General features: G+C 45.5%; 1 protein-coding gene across 2 annotated transcripts in view; it reads right to left on the bottom strand.

The window, feature by feature from the left end:
• LOC140734554 (adapter SH3BGRL-like) overlaps positions 1-20,088 on the bottom strand; it is an 85,612-nt gene that overhangs the window by 8,308 nt on the left and 57,216 nt on the right. Inside the window, exons 2-4 of one of the 2 annotated variants that reach the window (XM_073058683.1) lie at positions 18,369-18,554; positions 15,750-15,830; positions 12,658-13,213 (exon numbers count right to left, since the gene is read on the bottom strand). In XM_073058683.1, coding sequence (XP_072914784.1) covers positions 13,115-13,213; positions 15,750-15,830; positions 18,369-18,554 — 366 coding nt within the window. In that variant the 3' untranslated portion in view covers positions 12,658-13,114. Of the gene's footprint in view, positions 1-12,657; positions 13,214-15,749; positions 15,831-18,368; positions 18,555-20,088 lie in introns of those variants that run through there. The other variant, XM_073058684.1, reaches the window with a different exon arrangement.

Raw genomic sequence — 20,088 nt, 5'->3', positions numbered from 1 at the left:
TTGCAGTCCCAGCAATACTCCGGTGAAGCTAGGGAATGGTAAATATGAGGTTTCTGATGTGCTCCACACAGAGGCAAGGGATGTTGCCACATTTTGCTGGAGCACAAACCACCCAGGTCAGCAGCCACATGAATTCTGATTGACTCAAGTTTCCCCAATGACTCAAAGCCTGTCACTTCAAGATTTCCTTCAGAACTCGGTTAGAAATCTGGAGTTGTCATAGTCGTCAGTTCAAGCACACGTGATGAAATTAATTTCTACTGATCAGTGCAGCAACCACATATCTATTTTCTGTCTCTGTTGTAGTTTGTAGCACATTTATTATGGTAAATGTCACATGGGTTCGGGTGTGGTAAAAGCAAACGAGTAATATTCACACTTAGTTTAGTTTAGTTGAGAGGGGATAAGCTTCAGGGTGATATTATTTTGTTGACTGCTAATTTACTTTGACCACTTAGTTATATTAATTGGGACATTATTGGAATGCCAACTAGATCACTAACTTTGCTTAAATATTTTAGTTCAATTTCATTAATTCTCTAATTAAACCATTATATCACTAATTTAGTTTCATTAGTTTTTTTATTGCTACAAGATCGTCTTCTTTGCTGGTTTTGCAATAAAGGATCGAATGCACCTTTTTCAATTTTGGAACTTTATTATCTGGAAGCACATCATACAGTGTCAATCTCCTGGCTTAGTCGCTCAGCAGTTTTGGTTTATTTTAAACAACGAGTCAGCTTACAGAGAGGAGGTGCAGCAGATAATGGACTGGTGCAGAGCCAACAACCTGTCTCTGAATGTGAACAAAACAAAAGAGATGGTTGTTGACTTCAGGAGGGCACGGAGCGACCACTCCCCGCTGAACATTGACGGCTCCTCGGTAGAGATCGTTAAGAGTATCAAATTTCTTGGTGTTCACCTGGCGAAGAATCTCACCTGGTCCCTCAACACCAGCTCCATAGCAAAGAAAGCCCAGCAGTGTCTCTACTTTCTGCGAAGGCTGAGGAAAGTCCATCTCCCATCCCCCATCCTCATCACATTCTACAGGAGTTGTATTGAGAGCATCCTGAGCAGCTGCATCACTGCCTGGTTCGGAAATTGCACCATCTCAGATCGCAAGACCCTGCAGCGGATAGTGGGGTCAGCTGAGAAGATCATTGGGGTCTCTCTTCCCGGCATCACGGACATTTACACTACACGCTGCATCCGCAAAGCAAACAGCATTATGAAGGACCCCACGTACCCCTCATACAAACTCTTCTCCCTCCTGCGATCTGGAAAAAGGCACCGAAGTATTCAGGCTCTCACAACCAGACTATGTAACAGTTTCTTCCCCTAAGCTATCAGACTCCTCAATACCCAGAGTCTGGACTGACACCACTCACCTACACTAGGGGCAATTTATAATTACCCATTAAAGTATTGTTACGTTCCCCAGTAACCGGGTAATTTACCAGCAAAGATAGATGGGTCCACTGAAGCCTGATGCTACTATTTTCAAACGTTTTTATTTATAAAGGGGCAAAAACGTATGGTTAATACAAAACATTCAGATCATATACGTCGTCACAACTCAATCTAAAGCACAGGTATAGTAATAATCAATCAGAAATAAGCTCTATCGTTGTCTAGGGGTAATGTAGATATATATTGTTTACTGGATATCTAAAAGTCTTTGCGGTCACTGCAGTTCCACCAGCTGCCGTTGTCGTGGTGTCGCGTTGGTGCACTTTTGTTAGAAAGAGAGAGAGAGATGGGGATGAAACAGTTACCCGACCGGTTTTCCAACCTGGAAGAGTTCGGTTTGTCGGAGCCTCGTTGGGGGAATGAACGCTCATCTGTGGCCTCCCCTGTAGCTAAGCCGTTCTTCCGTTGTGGGGTCGCCAATCCCAGGCAAGGAAAAGACGCACACAAACCCCACCACCGGCTGTCGCTCTCAAAACGCTGTTGCAGGATTTCTAGGGTGTCTTCTGGTGCGTCTGAAGGGGTCCTCCCCCCCAGACCCTCCTTTATACTTCCTCACGGGATCGCCAGTGTCAATCTCTCTCTCAACCAGCCCACTTTGTCCGAGGGCTTTACACGTGGTCTTCATGAGACAATAGTCAAAGAGTCGCTTTATTCTGCTTCCCGGGGGAACGTGGTCTTCAGCACGTCTCCCTCTCTCTCTTGGGTCATTTGACCCCCCCTTGACTAGGGCTCTTGCTAATCTCACAAAGGAGGGGGCTGGGGTCATAACACCTCCCCTCTTAAAAGTTTTTTTACCAGCGGTTAAAAACAAGTTGGTACAGAGTCTTATAGGATTTTTTTTCTAACACAACACACAAACTCCTCTCTTCACAGAGTACTACCGTTATACATTCAAGTCAGTATCTAAACAGGTAACAATTATAGTGTCCCTTTCTTTAATATCTTAACATTGCGTACCGTACTAAAGTCTGGTAGCATCAAACTTCAGCTCAATAACCACCTATTTATTTATTTTCTTCAGCAACAAAACTAAGGAGGTGTGATCTTAGCTTAGGTGCATCTACAAAAGTTTATACAAATACTAATCGTTTCGGTTGTGTTATTTCACCGGCAGGTCTCCAAAGGGGTTGTCTTTATTATTCACAGGCTTTGGCGCAAACCCGTACAACCGGCGTTGCTGTTTAAAAATGGCATTTTCTATTAACCATCGCCTCTTTTCCGGAGAGTCCCCCCGTGGGGAACTTGAGTAATTTGGCGAGGTACTCTCCCGCCTTTCCTTTCCACGAGGGTTATTCTCTTAACTCCGTGTCCCCAACCTAGTCCATCATGGGAATTTCCACCCAATTCTTTAATGCTACACAGGTAGTTAACCCTTTTGTCAAGACCATGCAGGCTGATGTGTTTCAGTTCGAACCTTTTTCTCCGGCCGCATTTAAATTTCAGCTTCCTCACAGCGCTTTCTTGAATAACAATAGCGTGTGAGGCACCCTTACATTCCAAATCAACCGTAATCGATGCGCAGGCATCAATCTAGACTTTAACTTTTTTTCATTCGATTTGGGAACTACAGATTTACCATTCTCCTCCACAACAACAGTTATCTCCCTATTCATAAACTCCACATTAACTCTGAACACCCCCTTCAGCACAACCATCTGGGAACTCACACTTCCCAAGGTTAACCCTTTCTTCCCCGAACCAAGTCTATCTGATCCAAAAGGACGACCGTCTCGTCCAGCTGAGTCAAATACCTCAGACTTTTTCTGAGCTCCGTGACTAGGTTCAGGACCACGGGCATCCCCATCTTGGACACACTCAAACAGGGCATTGGCCTCTTCCAGGCTTTCAATACCCGTACCCTTTTCAAATTCTAAATTCCCCGGATCCTCCCAGTTACTCTCTGGGCAACTCACTTCCGGAGTAAACTCAACCCCGCGGGCTGAAACAACCCCATCTGCCAACCCAGCAGACTTCTTCAAGGTAATGGCACCCTTTTCATCTAGGACTGCCCTCATTTCATTATCGGGAACACCTTTAGAATTTTCAACTTCTTCAAACAGTCCTGCCAAACCAGACAGATCATCCATGTCCAACCCTGGACCTTTTAACAGCTTTATCTGTTTCTCATCTTTATTTCCTACCTCTAGGACCTTTTCTTCGCTAAGGGCAGATCTACCTTCTCTCCCTTACTCCCTTTTACGTTACTATTCCTCGTTTTACCACCCTCGAAACCCTCGTGGCACAGGGTCGGTAAAGACGTCTGGGCCAAATCAAAACTGGCCAATTTTAAACTGCTCCCATTCTCAGCTGCCGCTCTCGACAGGCTGCGAGTGTCCGCGCATGCGGGATAGCTCGGGGACTCTATGGGCGGGGCCTCAACACGCACCGGTCGGCGGGTCATAGTCATGGCCGACCAAACTTTTCCTCCTGCTAAATCGTTCCCAAGGAGGACATCCACGTCAGTTCTCGGGAATTCTGATGGCACCCCCATTTCAACTGATCCATACACCAGCTCACAATCCAAAATGACCCTACGCAAAGACACCCTTTCTGTCCCTTTTCCTATTCCTCTCAGGGCTACCTCGCCCGTCGGAGGTCCGAATTGTAATACGTTACGGCTAATTAATGATAGCTCCGTGTCTCTCCAAATCCGTACGGGAATTGGCGGGTCCCCCTTCCTCACAGACACGGTTCCGTGTGACATATAAATCTCTGACCCCTCGCGCTCTCTGCTCCCCTGGGACCCTCTTGCCGATTTTCTGATTACCACTGCACACCCGATAGGGATCGCTGCTTCCCCTCTCTCTGGCTCCTTTCTCGGAGCAAAGCATTTTGATGCAATATGACCCACCTTTCCACAATTAAAACAGGTCAAGCCAGGACCTCTCTTGCCGTCTTGCCTCTCCTCCTCAATTTTACCACTAGCTCTCAGCGGGATCTCCGCCTCAGCCGGCGGACTTTCTCTACCGTTCCCACGGTCTCTCTGGTAACTTTTTGGCAAGGAAAACTTTGTCTTGTGGGTTAGGGCATATTCATCTGCGAACCTAGCAATTTCTGAGATGGACTGATTCGTCCTCTCATTCAAATACATCCAGATCTCTTCCGGAACACAACCTTTAAATTCCTCAATCAAAAATAACTCCCTGATACGTCCATAATTCTCGGCCACCTTTTCCGCGGTGCACCAACGGTCCAAGAGCACACCCTTCTCATGGGCTAGCTCGGTATACATTTGATTCCATCCTTTTCTTAAATTTCGGAACCTTTGTCTATATGCCTCAGGTACTAACTCGTAACCTCGGAGAATGGCCTCCTTTACTTGGTCATAATTCCCTTCCCCTTCTGGGGGCAACGCGGCATATGCCCGCTGTGCTTTCCCTCGTAACACACTTTGTAACAACGCCACCCACTGCTCTCTGGGCCACTTCTGATTCACTGCCACCTTTTCAAAAAGCAAGAAATAACTATCAGCATCCGTCTCCTCGAAGGGGGGGACCAACCTCAACGCCCGACTAACATCAAACCCCTCCTCTCTCTCTACCCCTTGAGCTCTTCGCTCTTGCCTTCGCCTGTCCAGCTCCAATTCATGGCTCCTTTGTTTCTCTTTCTCTTCTGCTTCTAGCTGCTTTAGCTGGAACTCATGACCCTGTTTCACCTCTAATTCCTTTAGTTTGAACGCCTGCTCCCTTTCCTTTGCAGCCCGTTCCTCAGCCTTTTCCTTTGCAGCTGCTTCTAGCTGCTTTACTTTAAGCTCATGGTCCAACCTTGCTTTCTCCAACTCTACCTGATCTGTCCCACTCGCTAATCTCTTTTCGGGGATATTTTCCAAATCCTCCGCTGCAAACACCTTCTTCCCAATGTAATACTGATTTATGACCCTTCGCACTTCCTGCTTTTTCATTGATGACCTCACCTCTGCGAGGCCTAACCCCTTTGCCAGATTTACCAAGTCTGATTTGGTAGCCGTCCCTAGCGCCTCTACAGTCGGGTTTCTCATAAATTCACCCACATCCATCTTTGCTGGTTTCCTGTCTGGCTACCTGCGTAACCAGATTTAAGTTTGGACTTACAGCCCGATTCACTGACCCTCCCCTTTGGTTTCAAATCTGGGACAAGCAACCCACTTGTTACGTTCCCCAGTAACCGGGTAATTTACCAGCAAAGATAGATGGGTCCACCGAAGCCTGATGCTACTATTTTCAAACGTTTTTATTTATAAAGGGGCACAAACGTATGGTTAATACAAAACATTCAGATCATATATGTCGTCACAACTCAATCTAAAGCACAGGTATAGTAATAATCAATCAGAAATAAGCTCTATCGTTGTCTAGGGGTAATGTAGATATATATTGTTTACTGGATATCTAAAAGTCTCTGCGGTCACTGCAGTTCCACCAGCTGCCGTTGTCGTGGTGTCGCGTTGGTGCACTTTTGTTAGAAAGAGAGAGAGAGATGGGGATGAAACAGTTACCCGACCGGTTTTCCAACCTGGAAGAGTTTGGTTTGTCGAAGCCTCGTTGGGGGAATGAACGCTCATCTGTGGCCTCCCCTGTAGCTAAGCCGTTCTTCCGTTGTGGGGTCGCCAATCCCAGGCAAGGAAAAGACGCACACGAACCCCACCACCGGCTGTCGCTCTCAAAACGCTGTCGCAGGATTTCTAGGGTGTCTTCTGGTGCGTCTGAAGGGGTCCTCCCCCCCAGACCCTCCTTTATACTTCCTCACGGGATCGCCGGTGTCAATCTATCTCTCAACCAGCCCACTTTGCCCGAGGGCTTTACACGTGGTCTCCATGAGACAATAGTCAAAGAGTCGCTTTATTCTGCTTCCCGGGGGAACGTGGTCTTCAGCACGTCTCCCTCTCTCTCTCCCATTTTCCTGTGTCTATTCAGCACGTCTCCCTCTCTCTCTTGGGTCATTTGACCCCCCCTTGACTAGGGCTCTTGCGAATCTCACAAAGGAGGGGGCTGGGGTCATAACAGTATTAACCTGCATGTCTTTGGGATGTGGGAGGAAACAGAGCATTTGATGGAAACCCACACAGTCACAGGGAGAATATGGAAACTGCACGTAGACAGCACCGGGGTTCAGCAAGGAGCAGTGAGGGAGCAGCCCTGCACAGACAGCACGGCACGGGCTGCTGCTGGGCTCTTCAAGGCTCTGCTCCAGAACACTCTATACAGCTGATATTTTAACTTGGTAAATTTGTTTATTTACATGTACCAAACTACAGTGAAACCTCTTTAGCAGGCTATCCATACAGATAATTTGATCACAGGTGGACAATAAGATGCAAGCTGATGACCAGACAGATCAAGACTCCATTGTATCATACAAGGGAATTGTACAATGTCTTTTAACTGTGGAGCATAAAAAAAAAGTCCTTGAGCCTGGTGGTATGTGCTTTCAGGCTTTTGTATCTTCTGCCCAATGGAAAGTGAGAGAAGAGAGAATGTCTTTTATTATTTTGGTTGGCTTACCGAAGCAACAAGAAATCTCCGAGAGGAGACTGTTTTTCATGATCCTGCATCATTCGTGCAAACACTATAACCTCAGCCTCAGGAAGAATTCAAGTTATACACCTCCGTCCAGTAGGAGATGGACCAATAGCAGACAAGAGGCATCAGCAGTGCTAGCAGTAAAGGGATCTCCACTCCAAATGTCCTATTGGGGTTCTGCTTATAGTCCACGAAAAATTCCCTTGGAGACTGCATTCCAAAATGGAATTGAGTGCAGATGGATTTCTACAGAGCATGACTATCTTCCTGTACCCATCCAGGGGAGGAATTAATCTCAAGGGTCGAGGTGATGTAGGTTATCTGTTTAGAATACAGACAGAAAGTATGTGTGTGAGGCCAGTTTTCTGTGCTCGGTGTCAGATGTGGGAGGTCCTGGAGACTCCCAGCCTCCCGGACGGCTGCATCTACGCTAAGTGTGTCGAGCTGCAGCTCCTTAGGGACCGTGTTGGGGAACTGGAGATGCAGCTCAATGACCTTTGTCTGGGCAGGGAGATTGAGGAGGTGATAGAGAGGAGTTATAGGCAGGTGGTCACACCAGGGCCACGGGAGACAGATAAGTGGGTAACAGTCAGGAGAGGGAAGGGGAAGAGTCAGGTACTAGAGACTACCACTGTGGCTGTACCCCTGAACAGTAAGTACTCCTGTTTGAGTACTGTGGGGGGAACAGCCTACCTGAGGGAAGCAACAGTGGCCACGCTTCTGGCACAGATTCCGGCCCTGTGGCTCAGAAGGGTAGGGAAAGGAAGAGGAAGGCAGCAGTGATAGGGGACTCTACAGTTAGGGGGTCAGACAGACGATTCTGTGGAAGCAGGAAAGAAATGTGGATGGTAGTTTGCCTCCAAGGTGCCAGGGTCCGGGATGTTTCTGATCACATCCATGATATCTTGAAGTGGGAAGGAGAACAGCCACTGGTCATGGTACAATCTCGGGATTACTGCCTGGGCCACGTGACAGTGAGTATAGGAATAGAATGAGGTGGAGGATAAATGTGTGGCTGAGGGATTGGAGCAGGGGGCAGGGATTCAGATTCCTGGATCACTAGGAACTCTTCCGGGATAGGTGTGACCTGTACAAAAAGGACAGATTGTGCTTGAATCTAAGGGGGACTAATATCCTGGCAAGGAGGTTCGCAAAGGCTATTGGGGAAAGTTTAAACTAGAATTGCTGGGGGGGTGGGAACTGAACTGAAGTGACGGAGGAAAGGGAGGTTGGCTCACAAAGAGAAAGTTGGAGACAGTGCCAAAGGGTGGATAGGCAGGTGATAGGGAAGGGAAGCGCTCAGTCCGATGGTTTAAGATGTGTCTATTTTAATGCGAGGACTATTATGAATAAAACGGATGAGCTTAGAGCATGGATCAGCACTTGGAGTGATGATGTTGTGACCATTACAGAGACTTGGATGGTGCAGGGGCAGGAATGGTTACTTCAAGTGCCAGGCTTCAGATATTTCAAAAGCAACAAGGAGGGAGGCAAAAGAGGTGGGGGGCGTGGCACTGCTGATCGAAGATAGTGTCACAGCTGCAGAAAAGGAGGAAGTCACGGAGGGATTGTCTACGGAGTCTCTGTGGGTGGAGGTTAGGAACAGGAAAAACTCCGCTGGGTGTTTTTTATAGACCCCCCAATAGTAACAGGGACACTGAGGAGCAGATAGGGAGACAGATTCTGGAAAGGAGTAATAATACGAGATGTTGTGGTGGGAGATTTTAATTTCCCAAATATTGATCGGCACCTCCCTAGAGTGATGGACTTAGATGGGGTGGAGTTTGTTAGGTGTGTTCAGGAAGGTTTCTTGACACAATATGTGGATAAGCCTACAAAAGGAGAGACTGTACTTGAACTGGTATTGGGAAATGAACCTGGTCAAGTGTCAGGTCTCTCAGTGGGAGAGCAACTTGGAGATAGTGATAACAATTCTATCTTCTTTACCATAGCTTTGGAAAGGGATAGGAACAGACAAGTTAGGGAAATGTTTAATTGAAGTAAAGGGAAATATGAAGCTATCAGGCAGGAACTTGGAAGCATAAATTGGAAACAGATGTTCTCAAGGAAACGTACAGAAGAAATGTGGCAAATGTTCAGGGGATATTTGCATGGGGTTCTGCATAGATTATGTTCCAAAGAGACAGGAATAGGATGGTCAGGTACAGGCACCATGGTGTACAAAGGATGTTGTAAATTTAGTCAAGTAGAAGACTTTACGAAATGTTAAAAAAAAGTAGGGAATGGTAGAGATCTAGAAGATTATAAGGCTGGCAGGAAGGAGCTTAAGAAAGAAATTAGGAGAGCCAGAAGGGGCCATGAGAAGGCCTTGGTGGACAGGATTAAGGAAAACCCCAAGACTTTCTACAAGTATGTGAAGAGCAGGAGGAAAAACATGTAAGAATAGGACCAATTAGGTGTGACAGTGGAAAAATGTGCATGGAAACGGAGGAGATGGCAGAGGTACTTAATGAATACTTTACTTCAGTATTCACTATGGAAAAGGATCTTGGCGATTGTAGGGATGACTTGCAGTGGACTGAAAAGCTTGAGCATGTAGATATTAAGGAAGTGGATGTGCTGGAGCTTTTGGAAAGCAACAAGTTGGATAAGTCACCAGGATCGGACAGGATGTACCCCAGGCTACTGTGGGAAGTGAGGGAGGAGATTGCTGAGCCTCTGGCGATGAACTTTGCATCATCATGAGGATGGGAGAGATTCCAGAGGATTGGAGGGTTGTGGATATTGTTCCCTTATTCAAGAAAGGGAGTTCGGATAGCCCAGGAAATTATAGACCAGTGAGTCTTACTTCAGTGGTTGGTAAGTTGATGGAGAAGATCCTGAGAGGCAGGATTTATGAACATTTGGAGAGGCATAATATGATTAGGAATAGTCAGCATGACTTTGTCAAAGGCAGGTCATGGCTTACGAGCCTGATTGAATTTTTTGAGGATGTGACTAAACACATTGATGAGGGTAGTGCCGTAGATGTAGTGTAAATGGATTTCAGCAAGACATTTGATAAGGTACCCCATGCAAGTCTTATTGAGAAAGTAAGGAGGCATGGGATCTAAGGGGACATTGCTTTGTGAATCCAGAATTGACTTGCCCACAGAAGGCAAAAAGTGGTTGTAGACAGGTCATATTCTGCATAGAGGCCGGTGACCAGTGGTGTGCCTCAGGGATCTGTTCTGGGACCCCTATTCTTTGTGATTTTTATAAATGACCTGGATGAGGAAGTGGAGGGAAGGGTTAGTAAATTTGCTGATGACGCAAAGGTTGGGAGTGTTGTGGATAGTGTGGGGGGGCTGTCAGAGGTTACAGTGCGACATTGATAGGATGTAAAACTGGGCTGAGAAGTGGCAAATGGAATTCAACCTAGATATGTGTGAGGTGGTTCATTTTGATAGGTCAAATATGATGGCAGAATATAGTATTAATGGCAAGACTCTTGGCACTGTGGAAGATCAGAGGGATGTTGGGGTCCAAGTCCATAGGACACTCAAAGCTGCTATGCAGGCTCTGTGGTAAAGAAGGCATACAGTGCATTGGTGTTCATCAATCATGGGATTGAGTTTAAGAGCCAAGAGGTAATGTTGTAGCTATACAGGACCTTGGTCAGACCCCACTTGGAGTACTGTGCTTAATTCTGGTTGCCTCACTACAGGAAGGACGTGGAAACCATAGAAAGAGTGCAGAGGAGATTTACAAGGATGTTGTCTGCATTGGGGAGCATGCCTTGTCAGACTAGGTTGAGTGAACTCGACATTTTCTCCTTGGAGTGACGGAGTATGAGCGGTGACCTTATAGAGGTGTACAAGATAATGAGAGGCATTGATCATATGGATAGTCAGAGACTTTTTCCCAGAGCTGAAATGGCTGGCCCAAGTGGGCATAGTTTTAAGGTGCTGGATAGTAAGTACAGAGGAGAGTCAGGAGTAAGTTTTTTTTACACAGAGAGTGGTGAGCGCGTGGAATAGGCTGCCAGTGGCGGTGGTAGAGGCTGAAACATTAGGGTCTTTCAAGAGACTCCCAGATGGATATACGGAATTTTGAAAAATAGAGGGCTATGGGTAAGCCTAGGTAGTTCTAAGGTAAGGATATGTGCGGCACAGCTTTGTGGGCCGAAGGGCCTGTATTGTGCTGTAGGTTTTGTATGTTTCTGTGTTTCTAAGTTGCTACAAATTCAACAACTAACAGATCAGTGGTTGCTCTGAACACCCCTCCACCTCTCTTCACTGTCCTCAAGGATGAAAGGTTAATAAACCGAACATTAGCTCTTTCTCTCTCTTCTGTGTTCTGTTCATATTTATGATACAAGCACTGCTAGCAATTTTGCCATTTCCTGCAGAACCACAGAAAGTGCCAGAATTCTTGATTAGCCAGGGCATCAAAGGGTATGGGGAGAAGGCAGGGGAGTGGGAATGACTGGAAGAACTGGATCAACCCATGGTTGAGTGGCAGAGCAGACTCAATGGGCTGAATGGCCTACTTCTGCTTCTATATCTTATGGTCTTAATTCCAATGGGGAAGAGGCTCCAGCTTTATACCCAGTCACAATGAAACTGGTGATGTATTCCCAACGGTAGACATTGGAGTAGTATTAGTGGTGGTTTTCCCCAGTCCTGCCACTCTTATCTCTCGTGATGATGGACTTTTTGTCCTCAGTTATTATCCCACACGTATATCCCTGCATTTTCTGATGAAGGAACTCTGTTCTGAAACATTGACTCTTTTGCTTCCCAAGAAGCAGCCTGATGTGCTGAGAATCTGGAGCATTTTCTGGGTTTTTTTTCTGGATTTCCAATTTGCAATTTTTGTTTATTATCATTTACTTAAAGTATCCCTATCAGGCAAATGTCAGGATGTGCCATCCACCAAGCTCCAAGACAGCTTCTATCCTGCTGTTAAAAGAATACTGAATGATTCCCTAGTATGATAAAATGCACTCATGATCTCACCATCTACCCTGTTGTGACCTTACACCTTATTGTCTATCTGGACCACACTCTCTGTAACACTTTATTCTGCATTCTCTTATTGTTTTACCTTGTACTACCTCAATGCTCTATTGTAATGAACTGATTTGATTCAACAGTATGGAAGACAAGCTTTTCACAGTATCTCAGTACAAGTGACAGTAATAGACCGACCTGTCAATTAACAACTTCTCTTTCTGTTCTTTGACCAGTTTCTATTCCATGCTGCCATTGACTCTCTAATTCAATTTAAAACTCTTGGCTAGATCAAAAATCAGATCTATTTTTATTACACATCTGCAAACAATCACCATTTTGTATAAAGTCTGAAGGAAGACACATAAAATTGTGAGTACTCGTCATTGTGTTAATGTGGATATTGGCAAGGTACCAAATAAAGGTTGCAAGGAATTTAAAATTTGGTCACTTTGGTGATGGCACATTAAATGGATTCCTTCTGAACATGTTGTTAACAAGTAGTGGAATCCACAGCTATGCACATTGGCTGGTGGAAATGCAGTATTTCTGTATGATGGGCATACAAAACACTCAGTGTACAACCTGAGAAAATCCCACACCACCAGTGTCTGAGAGTCAAAACAGTGATTTTGTCACAATAGCATATTAAACCACTGCCCCAAAGCAACCAATGCTCTGACCTTTCAATAGCAGGCATTATTTCTATGTGAAAATAATGGAATATTCATTAGTTCATTGTCAAGATTTATTCAGCATTAATTGGAAATTTCATAGATTTACTAAAATTGCCTCATTTACAATCCAGAGATTTTTCTTTAATGTATAAATTCATTTTCCAATTAAAGTTAGCACAGTTGGCAACACAAAAGAAATTCTAGGTGACTAACTGTCTGTCACCATGGCAATACCTCAGAGAGCAATATGGTCACATGTCATTGTCTCAGAATGGAATCTACACATTTTAATTCTCCTTATGAAAATAAAACACTGGGATGGATTTTCTTGTTTAACAGTGTTCTAGCAAATGATTTTCCATGCCTTAGGTGAATTTGACTCATTTAATTTGAGCATTAAACCCATTTTAACAAGCTGGTTAACTGGATCAGTGTTCTTCCCTCAACTCATTGGAATTATATCACATGAACACTTCCCAATCCAGCTGCTGGGTGCTGTAAACTTGTAAAATTGTTAGCTTATTGACACCAGATGATCAAACAGCTGAAATGAAATTTTGAGAAAGAAAGGCTGTCTCTGCCTGTAACTGAACATCCTGCTGTGATTCCAAACCTGAGATAGAACAGAGTTCAAGAAGCAGATTAAAATGTGCAGTGCTGATCAGGTTGTACATATAACCCTGTTTGACTGAATCTACTCCTTTTTCCCATCTGAAGCCTTTGACTACATCAAGCCCTACAATCATCCAGGAACTCTGCTTTTCCAGGTCCCTTTACCCCAATATTGATTACCGTACTACTTTAACACCACATTCTGGAAATCTCTCTATAAATTCTTTGTCATTAACCAAGCTCTGACTTGCTTCTCTTGGTCATGTGGCTGCTAACCCTGCTGTAATGTGCTCTTACCTCACTGTTACATTGAAGGCACAATGTCATTGCATGTTATTATTTCAAAGTAAAACTGTCAGAGCAATCACCGCCAGCTTGCATCACATCTAAAATCATCCTATGCATGGATTTTAAATATTGTTATTGCACCTGACTCAACCACCTTATATATGTTACATATACATTCCACCCTCTGCTTGAGAAAACCCTCCCTTTTCCAGTGTGGATTCACCTTAATATGCCATCATGATTTTATACAAGGTCACCTCAGTCTCCAAAGAATAAAGTCCTAGGCCTCTGAACCTGTCCTCAAACTCAAACTCGAGTCCTAGCAGCATCCTCATATCTTCTTTGCACTCTTTTCAGTTTAATAGTGTCCTTCCTATACAAGGTGACCGAAACACTACACAATACTCAAAGTGTGGGTTCACCAACATCTTGTACAACTGCAAAATAACCGGGTCTATTTCTGACACCTCCCTCCCTTTTCTTGATCTTTCTGTCTCCATCTCTGGAGACGGCCTATCTACTGATATCTACTATAAGCCTACAGACTCTCAGAGCTACCTGGACTATTCCTCTTCCCACCCTGTCTTTTGCAAAAATGCTACCCCCTTCTCACAATTCCTCCATCTCCGCCGCATCTGCTCTCAGGATGAAGCTTTTAATTCCAGTACGAAGGAGATGTCTTCCTTTTTTAAACAAAGGGGCTTCCCTTCTTCCACCATCAACTCTGCTCTCAAACGCATCTCTCCCATTTCCCACACATCTGCCTCACCCCATCCGCCCGCCACCCCACTCGGGATAGGGTTCCCCTTGTCCTCACCTACCACCCCACCAGCCTCCGGATCCAATGTATAATTCTCCGTAATTTCCGCCACCTCCAACGGGATCCCACTACCAAGCACATCTTTCCCTCCCCCCCCTTTCTCCTTTCCATACGACTCCCTTGTCCATTCATCCCCCCATCCCTTCCCACCAATCTCCCTCCTGGCACTTATCCTTGCAAGCGAAAAAAGTGCTACACCTGCCCTTACACTTCCTCCCTCACCACCATTCAGGGTCCCAGACAGTCCTTCCAGGTGAGGCGACACTTCACCTGTGAGTCGGCTGGTGTGGTATACTACGTCCAGTGCTCCCAGTGCGGTCTTCTATATATTGGTGAGACCCAATGCAGACTGGGAGACCATTTCGCCTGACACATACGCATTGTCCGCCAGAGAAAGCAGGATCTCCCAGTGGCCACACATTTTAATTCCACGTCCCATTCCCATTCTGATATGTCTATCCATGGCCTCCTCTACTGTCAAGATGAAGCCACACTCAGGTTGGAGGAACAACATCTTATATACCAGCTGAGTAGCCTCTAACCTGATGGCATGAACATTGACTTCTCTAACTTCCGTTAATGCCCCTCCCCTTCTTAACCCATCCCTGATATATTTAGTTTTTTTTCTCTCTCTCTGCCCATCACTCTGCCTGTTCTCCATCTCCCTCTGGTGCTCCCCTTCCCCTTTCTTTCTCCCAAGGTCTCCCGTCCCATGATTCTTTCACTTCTCCAGTTCTGTATCCCTTTTGCCAATCACATTTCCAGCTCTCAGCTTCACCCCACCCCCTCCGGTCTTCTCCTATCATTTCGCATTTTCCCCTCCACCTCCTACTTTTAAATCTCCTTACTATTTTTCCTTTCAGTTAATCCTGACGAAGGGTCTGGGCCCGAAACGTTGACAGTGCTTCTCCTTATAGATGCTGCCTGGCCTGCTGCGTTCCACCAGCATTTTGTGTGCGTTGCTTAAATTTCCAGCATCTGCAGATTTCCTCGTGTTTGCAAAATAACATTCCAGCTTCTATACTCAATGTCCTAAATGGTGAAGACCAGTATGTCAAGCATCTTCACTATCCTGTAACATCACTTTCAGAGAACTATGCACTTCTCTTCCACAACAGTCCCAAGGATTTACCATTCACTATTCAATTCCTATTCTGGTTCAATTAATTCTCAATTACATTTTGCCACAATACTGGAGAAGGGATATTCATGTGTTTGTACACAAATATCACAAATCAGAATATCTGCCCTGATACAGGGCTACAATCCAATCATCAACAATTCCTTTCCTCCCACTTTCTTCCAGCAGATTGTTTGTTGCTGGTAATTTCTATAATTGCTCTACCAGAGTCCTGTTACTTTTTCCATATTAGAAAAAGAAAACAGAATTTATTGTGTTTTAAGAAATAAAGCAAGTTTTCAATCCAACCTTTGATCCAGGTGGAGCTGTCAAACCCAGAAATGCATACACAGCATTATTCTCCCTGGCATCGAAAAATGCTTCAAAGTTCTGGAAAGAGAGAAGGTTTAGAGTATTGAAGTGTTAGACAGAAGGTTATAACATATTCAGCTTATAGCATATATACCAGCTCTTCAGAAAGATTCACCCCACCTACCTACCCTTTGCCCTCAGCCATCCAAATTTTTTTACTACCCAATTGTCCGATTCACTTTCAAACAATTCAGATCAGAACCCTTCATTTCTAAGAGTTGACTATGGTTAAAAACTTCCCTCATTTCCCCTACAGCCTCTAATACCAAGTAACTTCAACTTCTCAGATACTTGAACCTACTTCAACTGAAAAGTTTTTCATTAATCTTTATGAAACAACCATAACTAGCCACTTCCCTCACTCACACCGTAACCAGCTTCACTGTTTTACCCTAACTGCACTGCATCCCACCAGCATCCAGAGGGTAGGTCACCATGAACCACAGTACCCACTCTAAACTGGGCAGAAATTTCATCATCCTCCACCAGTCACACTGCCACCATAGCCCCTGGGTCCGGCAGAGCCCGATCAGTGTTTCAGACCCCTGTGGGTCCGGCTGAGCCCGGTCAGTGTTTCAGTCCCCCCCGGGTCCAGCTGAACCCGGTCAGTGTTTCAGTCCCCCCGGGTCCGGCTGAGCCCGGTCAGTGTTTCAGTCCCCCCCTGGGTCCGGCTGAGCCCGGTCAGTGTTTCAGTCCCCCCTGGGTCCGGCTGAGCCCGGTCAGTGTTTCAGTCCCCCCTGGATCCGGCTGAACCCGGTCAGTGTTTCAGTCCCCCCGGGTCCGGCTGAGCCCGGTCAGTGTTTCAGTCCCCCCCTGGGTCCGGCTGAGCCCCGTCAGTGTTTCAGTCCCCCCGGGTCCGGCTGAGCCCCGTCAGTGTTTCAGTCCCCCCCCTTGGGTCCGGCTGAGCCCCGTCAGTGTTTCAGTCCCCCCTGGATCCGGCTAAACCCGGTCAGTGTTTCAGTCCCCCCGGGTCCGGCTGAACCCGGTCAGTGTTTCAGTCCCCCCTGGGTCCGGCTGAGCCCCGTCAGTGTTTCAGTCCCCCCTGCGTCCGGCTGAGCCCCGTCAGTGTTTCAGTCCCCCTGGGTCCGGCTGAGCCCCGTCAGTGTTTCAGTCCCCCCGGGTCCGGCTGAACCCTGTCAGTGTTTCAGTCCCCCCTGCGTCCGGCTGAGCCCAGTCAGTGTTTCAGTCCCCCCGGGTCCGGCTGAACCCTGTCAGTGTTTCAGTCCCCCCTGGGTCCGGCTGAGCCCGGTCAGTGTTTCAGTCCCCCCTGCGTCCGGCTGAGCCCAGTCAGTGTTTCAGTCCCCCCTGGGTCCGGCTGAGCCCGGTCAGTGTTTCAGTCCCCCCTGCGTCCGGCTGAGCCCGGTCAGTGTTTCAGTCCCCCCTGCGTCCGGCTGAACCCGGTCAGTGTTTCAGTCCCCCCTGTGTCCGGCTGAACCCGGTCAGTGTTTCAGTCCCCCTGGGTCCCGCTGAGTCCGATCGACAGTGGAAGCCAAGTGATTTGTAAGCTCTCAATCAACCTTTGGCAGTGATCTTAAACCATGACCTGGGAATGAACAGTCACTGCTCAACCAGGGTAGTTCAGGCCACTCATCTATGAATTCCCTTGTCTTACTTCCCTGTCACAGACACATGATGGGGCAGGGAGTAGAGAGGTAGAAATGGTCAGATGGGATTATATTGTCGTCATAGATGTACAGGCTTGGTTGAAGTGGTACATGGTACATTGTACTGCTCCATACCAATCTGCTCCTTCCCAGTTCCTACATTGTAACAGCAGGAAAGTAAACTGCAGAAGTCAACTAAACTATCAATCTGCACATTTTAGGAATGTGGGAGGGAATAGGTGCATCCAGAGAAACCCACAAGCTCACAGTGCGTACATACAAGCCCCACATTGACACTCTGGTCTGTTCTGATAGGACGTCATTCAAAAAGGCACATGATCAAGGACTAACTCCACCTCACTGAGAACGAAACTCTGCCCACCAAATCATTTTCCACACCCCCATCAGTGTAAGGACACATACACATTCCATCTACCCAACAGCCTGACAAGAATAAGTTAGTATTGTACCAGTTGTGCATTAACATGTGCAGGAATGTCAGCAGACACCTTTCACTTTCATAATTAAACCAATCAGCCTGACATCCTTAGAATTCACTACTAGAATCTATATTAAGGAAGTGGTAAGTGTGCATTAAAGAACTGGGTGGAGTCAACATGCTTCAACTGTGCTCTCAAAAGGGGAAAAAGTAAAGGGGTAGGAGAACGGGACTACAAGTGTTTCATGAAGGAGTTGGCAGTGCAGGGGGAGGCTGCGAGGAGCAGGCAGATGGGAATTGTCAGAAGAAGCTCATGCAGTGCCCATTGGTCAAAATGGGGGATTGGGTTGGGTTGGGTTCAGTGAATGACAGGGCAAGAGGTCACCAAGAGATGGTGATGGTAAAACAGTTAATCTGTCCATTGTTAGTCAGTAAATTACATTGATAGCTATTAACCCCTCCACCCCCACCCCTAAGAACACATTCAGGACAGGAGCTGCAAGTTAATCTCACCCCACAGTAATGATTGTTGTTGAAGATCTGAGGTGGAAGTGGAATTCCACTTGCAGGACGGCAATTCTCGGGAACGTTCTCCCGCATGAACATTTTGTTTTCGTCACTCACTGCAATGTCACATCTTTCAAATTCTATTTTGTTAGCTTGCAGGTAGTCCAACACCTCCTGCTGTTGCTTCTTGATCTAGAAGGGAAACCAGTCACCCATTACTTTATGCAAAAGACAAATACTTGTAAAAGGAGTTTCTAGTGTACAGACTTTCCTTAGATTCATTCAATTTATCGACAGTTAATCCATTCAATTTATTGACAGTTAATCCACACTCAAGTCACAAGAAACATTTCTGAGGGTGTAATCAGCTGTCTATTTAGTAGAAGAATTACCAAAGGTCCAAGAAAAAACAAAGAAGTTTGATGTTTTGGTTCTTGGCAATACTTGATTGCACTTTTCTCTTGATGCTCCTGCCTTTAAGAAGCAGTATAAATTCTATGCCTGAGTAACTGATTACTGCATCTGCCTCATATCCCCAGTGGCCAGATTAAATCCTGAGCTCTGATGTTGTCTGCATGGTGTCAGTGTATTATCATGTGCATATTCCAGTTTCCTTCCCCACCTCAAATTGTGCTGGTTGGAAGGTTAATTGAACGTTGACAATTGTAAAGAACTGATGGAAATTACAAGGAAATGTAGTGAGGGAATCGCATTGTTTGTAAACCAGCACAGACTCAATGGGTCAAATGACCTTTCATGCCATTAGGAAATATAATTGATACAGTTCAATACCCCTTATCCAAAATGCTTGGGACCGTAAGTGTTTCAGATTTTGGAATACCTGTGAGATAACTTGTGATTAATATCATTTCCAACTCTGAATTAATGTGCTACCATACCAGTGAGCAGCCTTTGTCTTTCACTTGCTCATCACATGCGTACAAGGTAACAAAGGCAGCACAGCAGCATGGGGAGAGAAGAATACCTGAATCAGCTGTCAAACAACGGCAGGATTTCAGTCTCCACCTACAACGTTATGTTTAGATTAAAAGGCTACAGTACACTATATTTGTATTTTACCTTTTTTAAAGTCTGATATAAGGTATAAAAATAATCAGCACGGTAGACTTGTTCCGAGTTAGATTTTCATCAGTGATCTTCGCAAACTTAATAAAGCTTCGTGATCAGCAGAAGCTTTATTATTAAAATTCTGTAATCCTTTAAAAATTAGTGTTGTGCCTTTTCTTTAATTTCTGCAACCAACCTGCTGAATATTCACAATTACCTTCAATTTTCAGTTTGCCGTGATAGGTCTTTGCTTGTTTCGTAATCAGCGTACTGTTAAATAGCATATTTTCACTCTGATGAATCCACTTTCAATACATGTTCAAGATCTTCATTTTTCACTGTATGCAGTGTTTTTCTATTTTTCATTAATTTCTGTTCATTACATGTATGAGGTCATTTCTCAGAAATGTCTCTGATGCACAGAGACCTATGTATCACCTGGGAACCTTCCCAATGCCTTGTGGAATTTTCCATTTGTGACATCATGTCTGCGCTCAAATTCTGGATAACGGATACTCAACCTGAAATATCCTCTTAGAAATACATGCATGACCCAGTAATGAATTAACAAGGGTGAGAACAAAAAAATGGTGTAATCATTATGACTAAATGTGCTTTAAACATTACATCACAGCTCCCTCTCTCTCACTCATTACTC

Source organism: Hemitrygon akajei, chromosome 10 (genome assembly GCF_048418815.1).
Source record: "Hemitrygon akajei chromosome 10, sHemAka1.3, whole genome shotgun sequence".
In the NCBI taxonomy this organism is placed as follows: Eukaryota; Metazoa; Chordata; class Chondrichthyes; order Myliobatiformes; family Dasyatidae; genus Hemitrygon; species Hemitrygon akajei.
The sequence above is the reverse complement of the archived record's forward strand: the minus strand, read 5'-3'. Positions and strand labels throughout refer to the sequence as shown.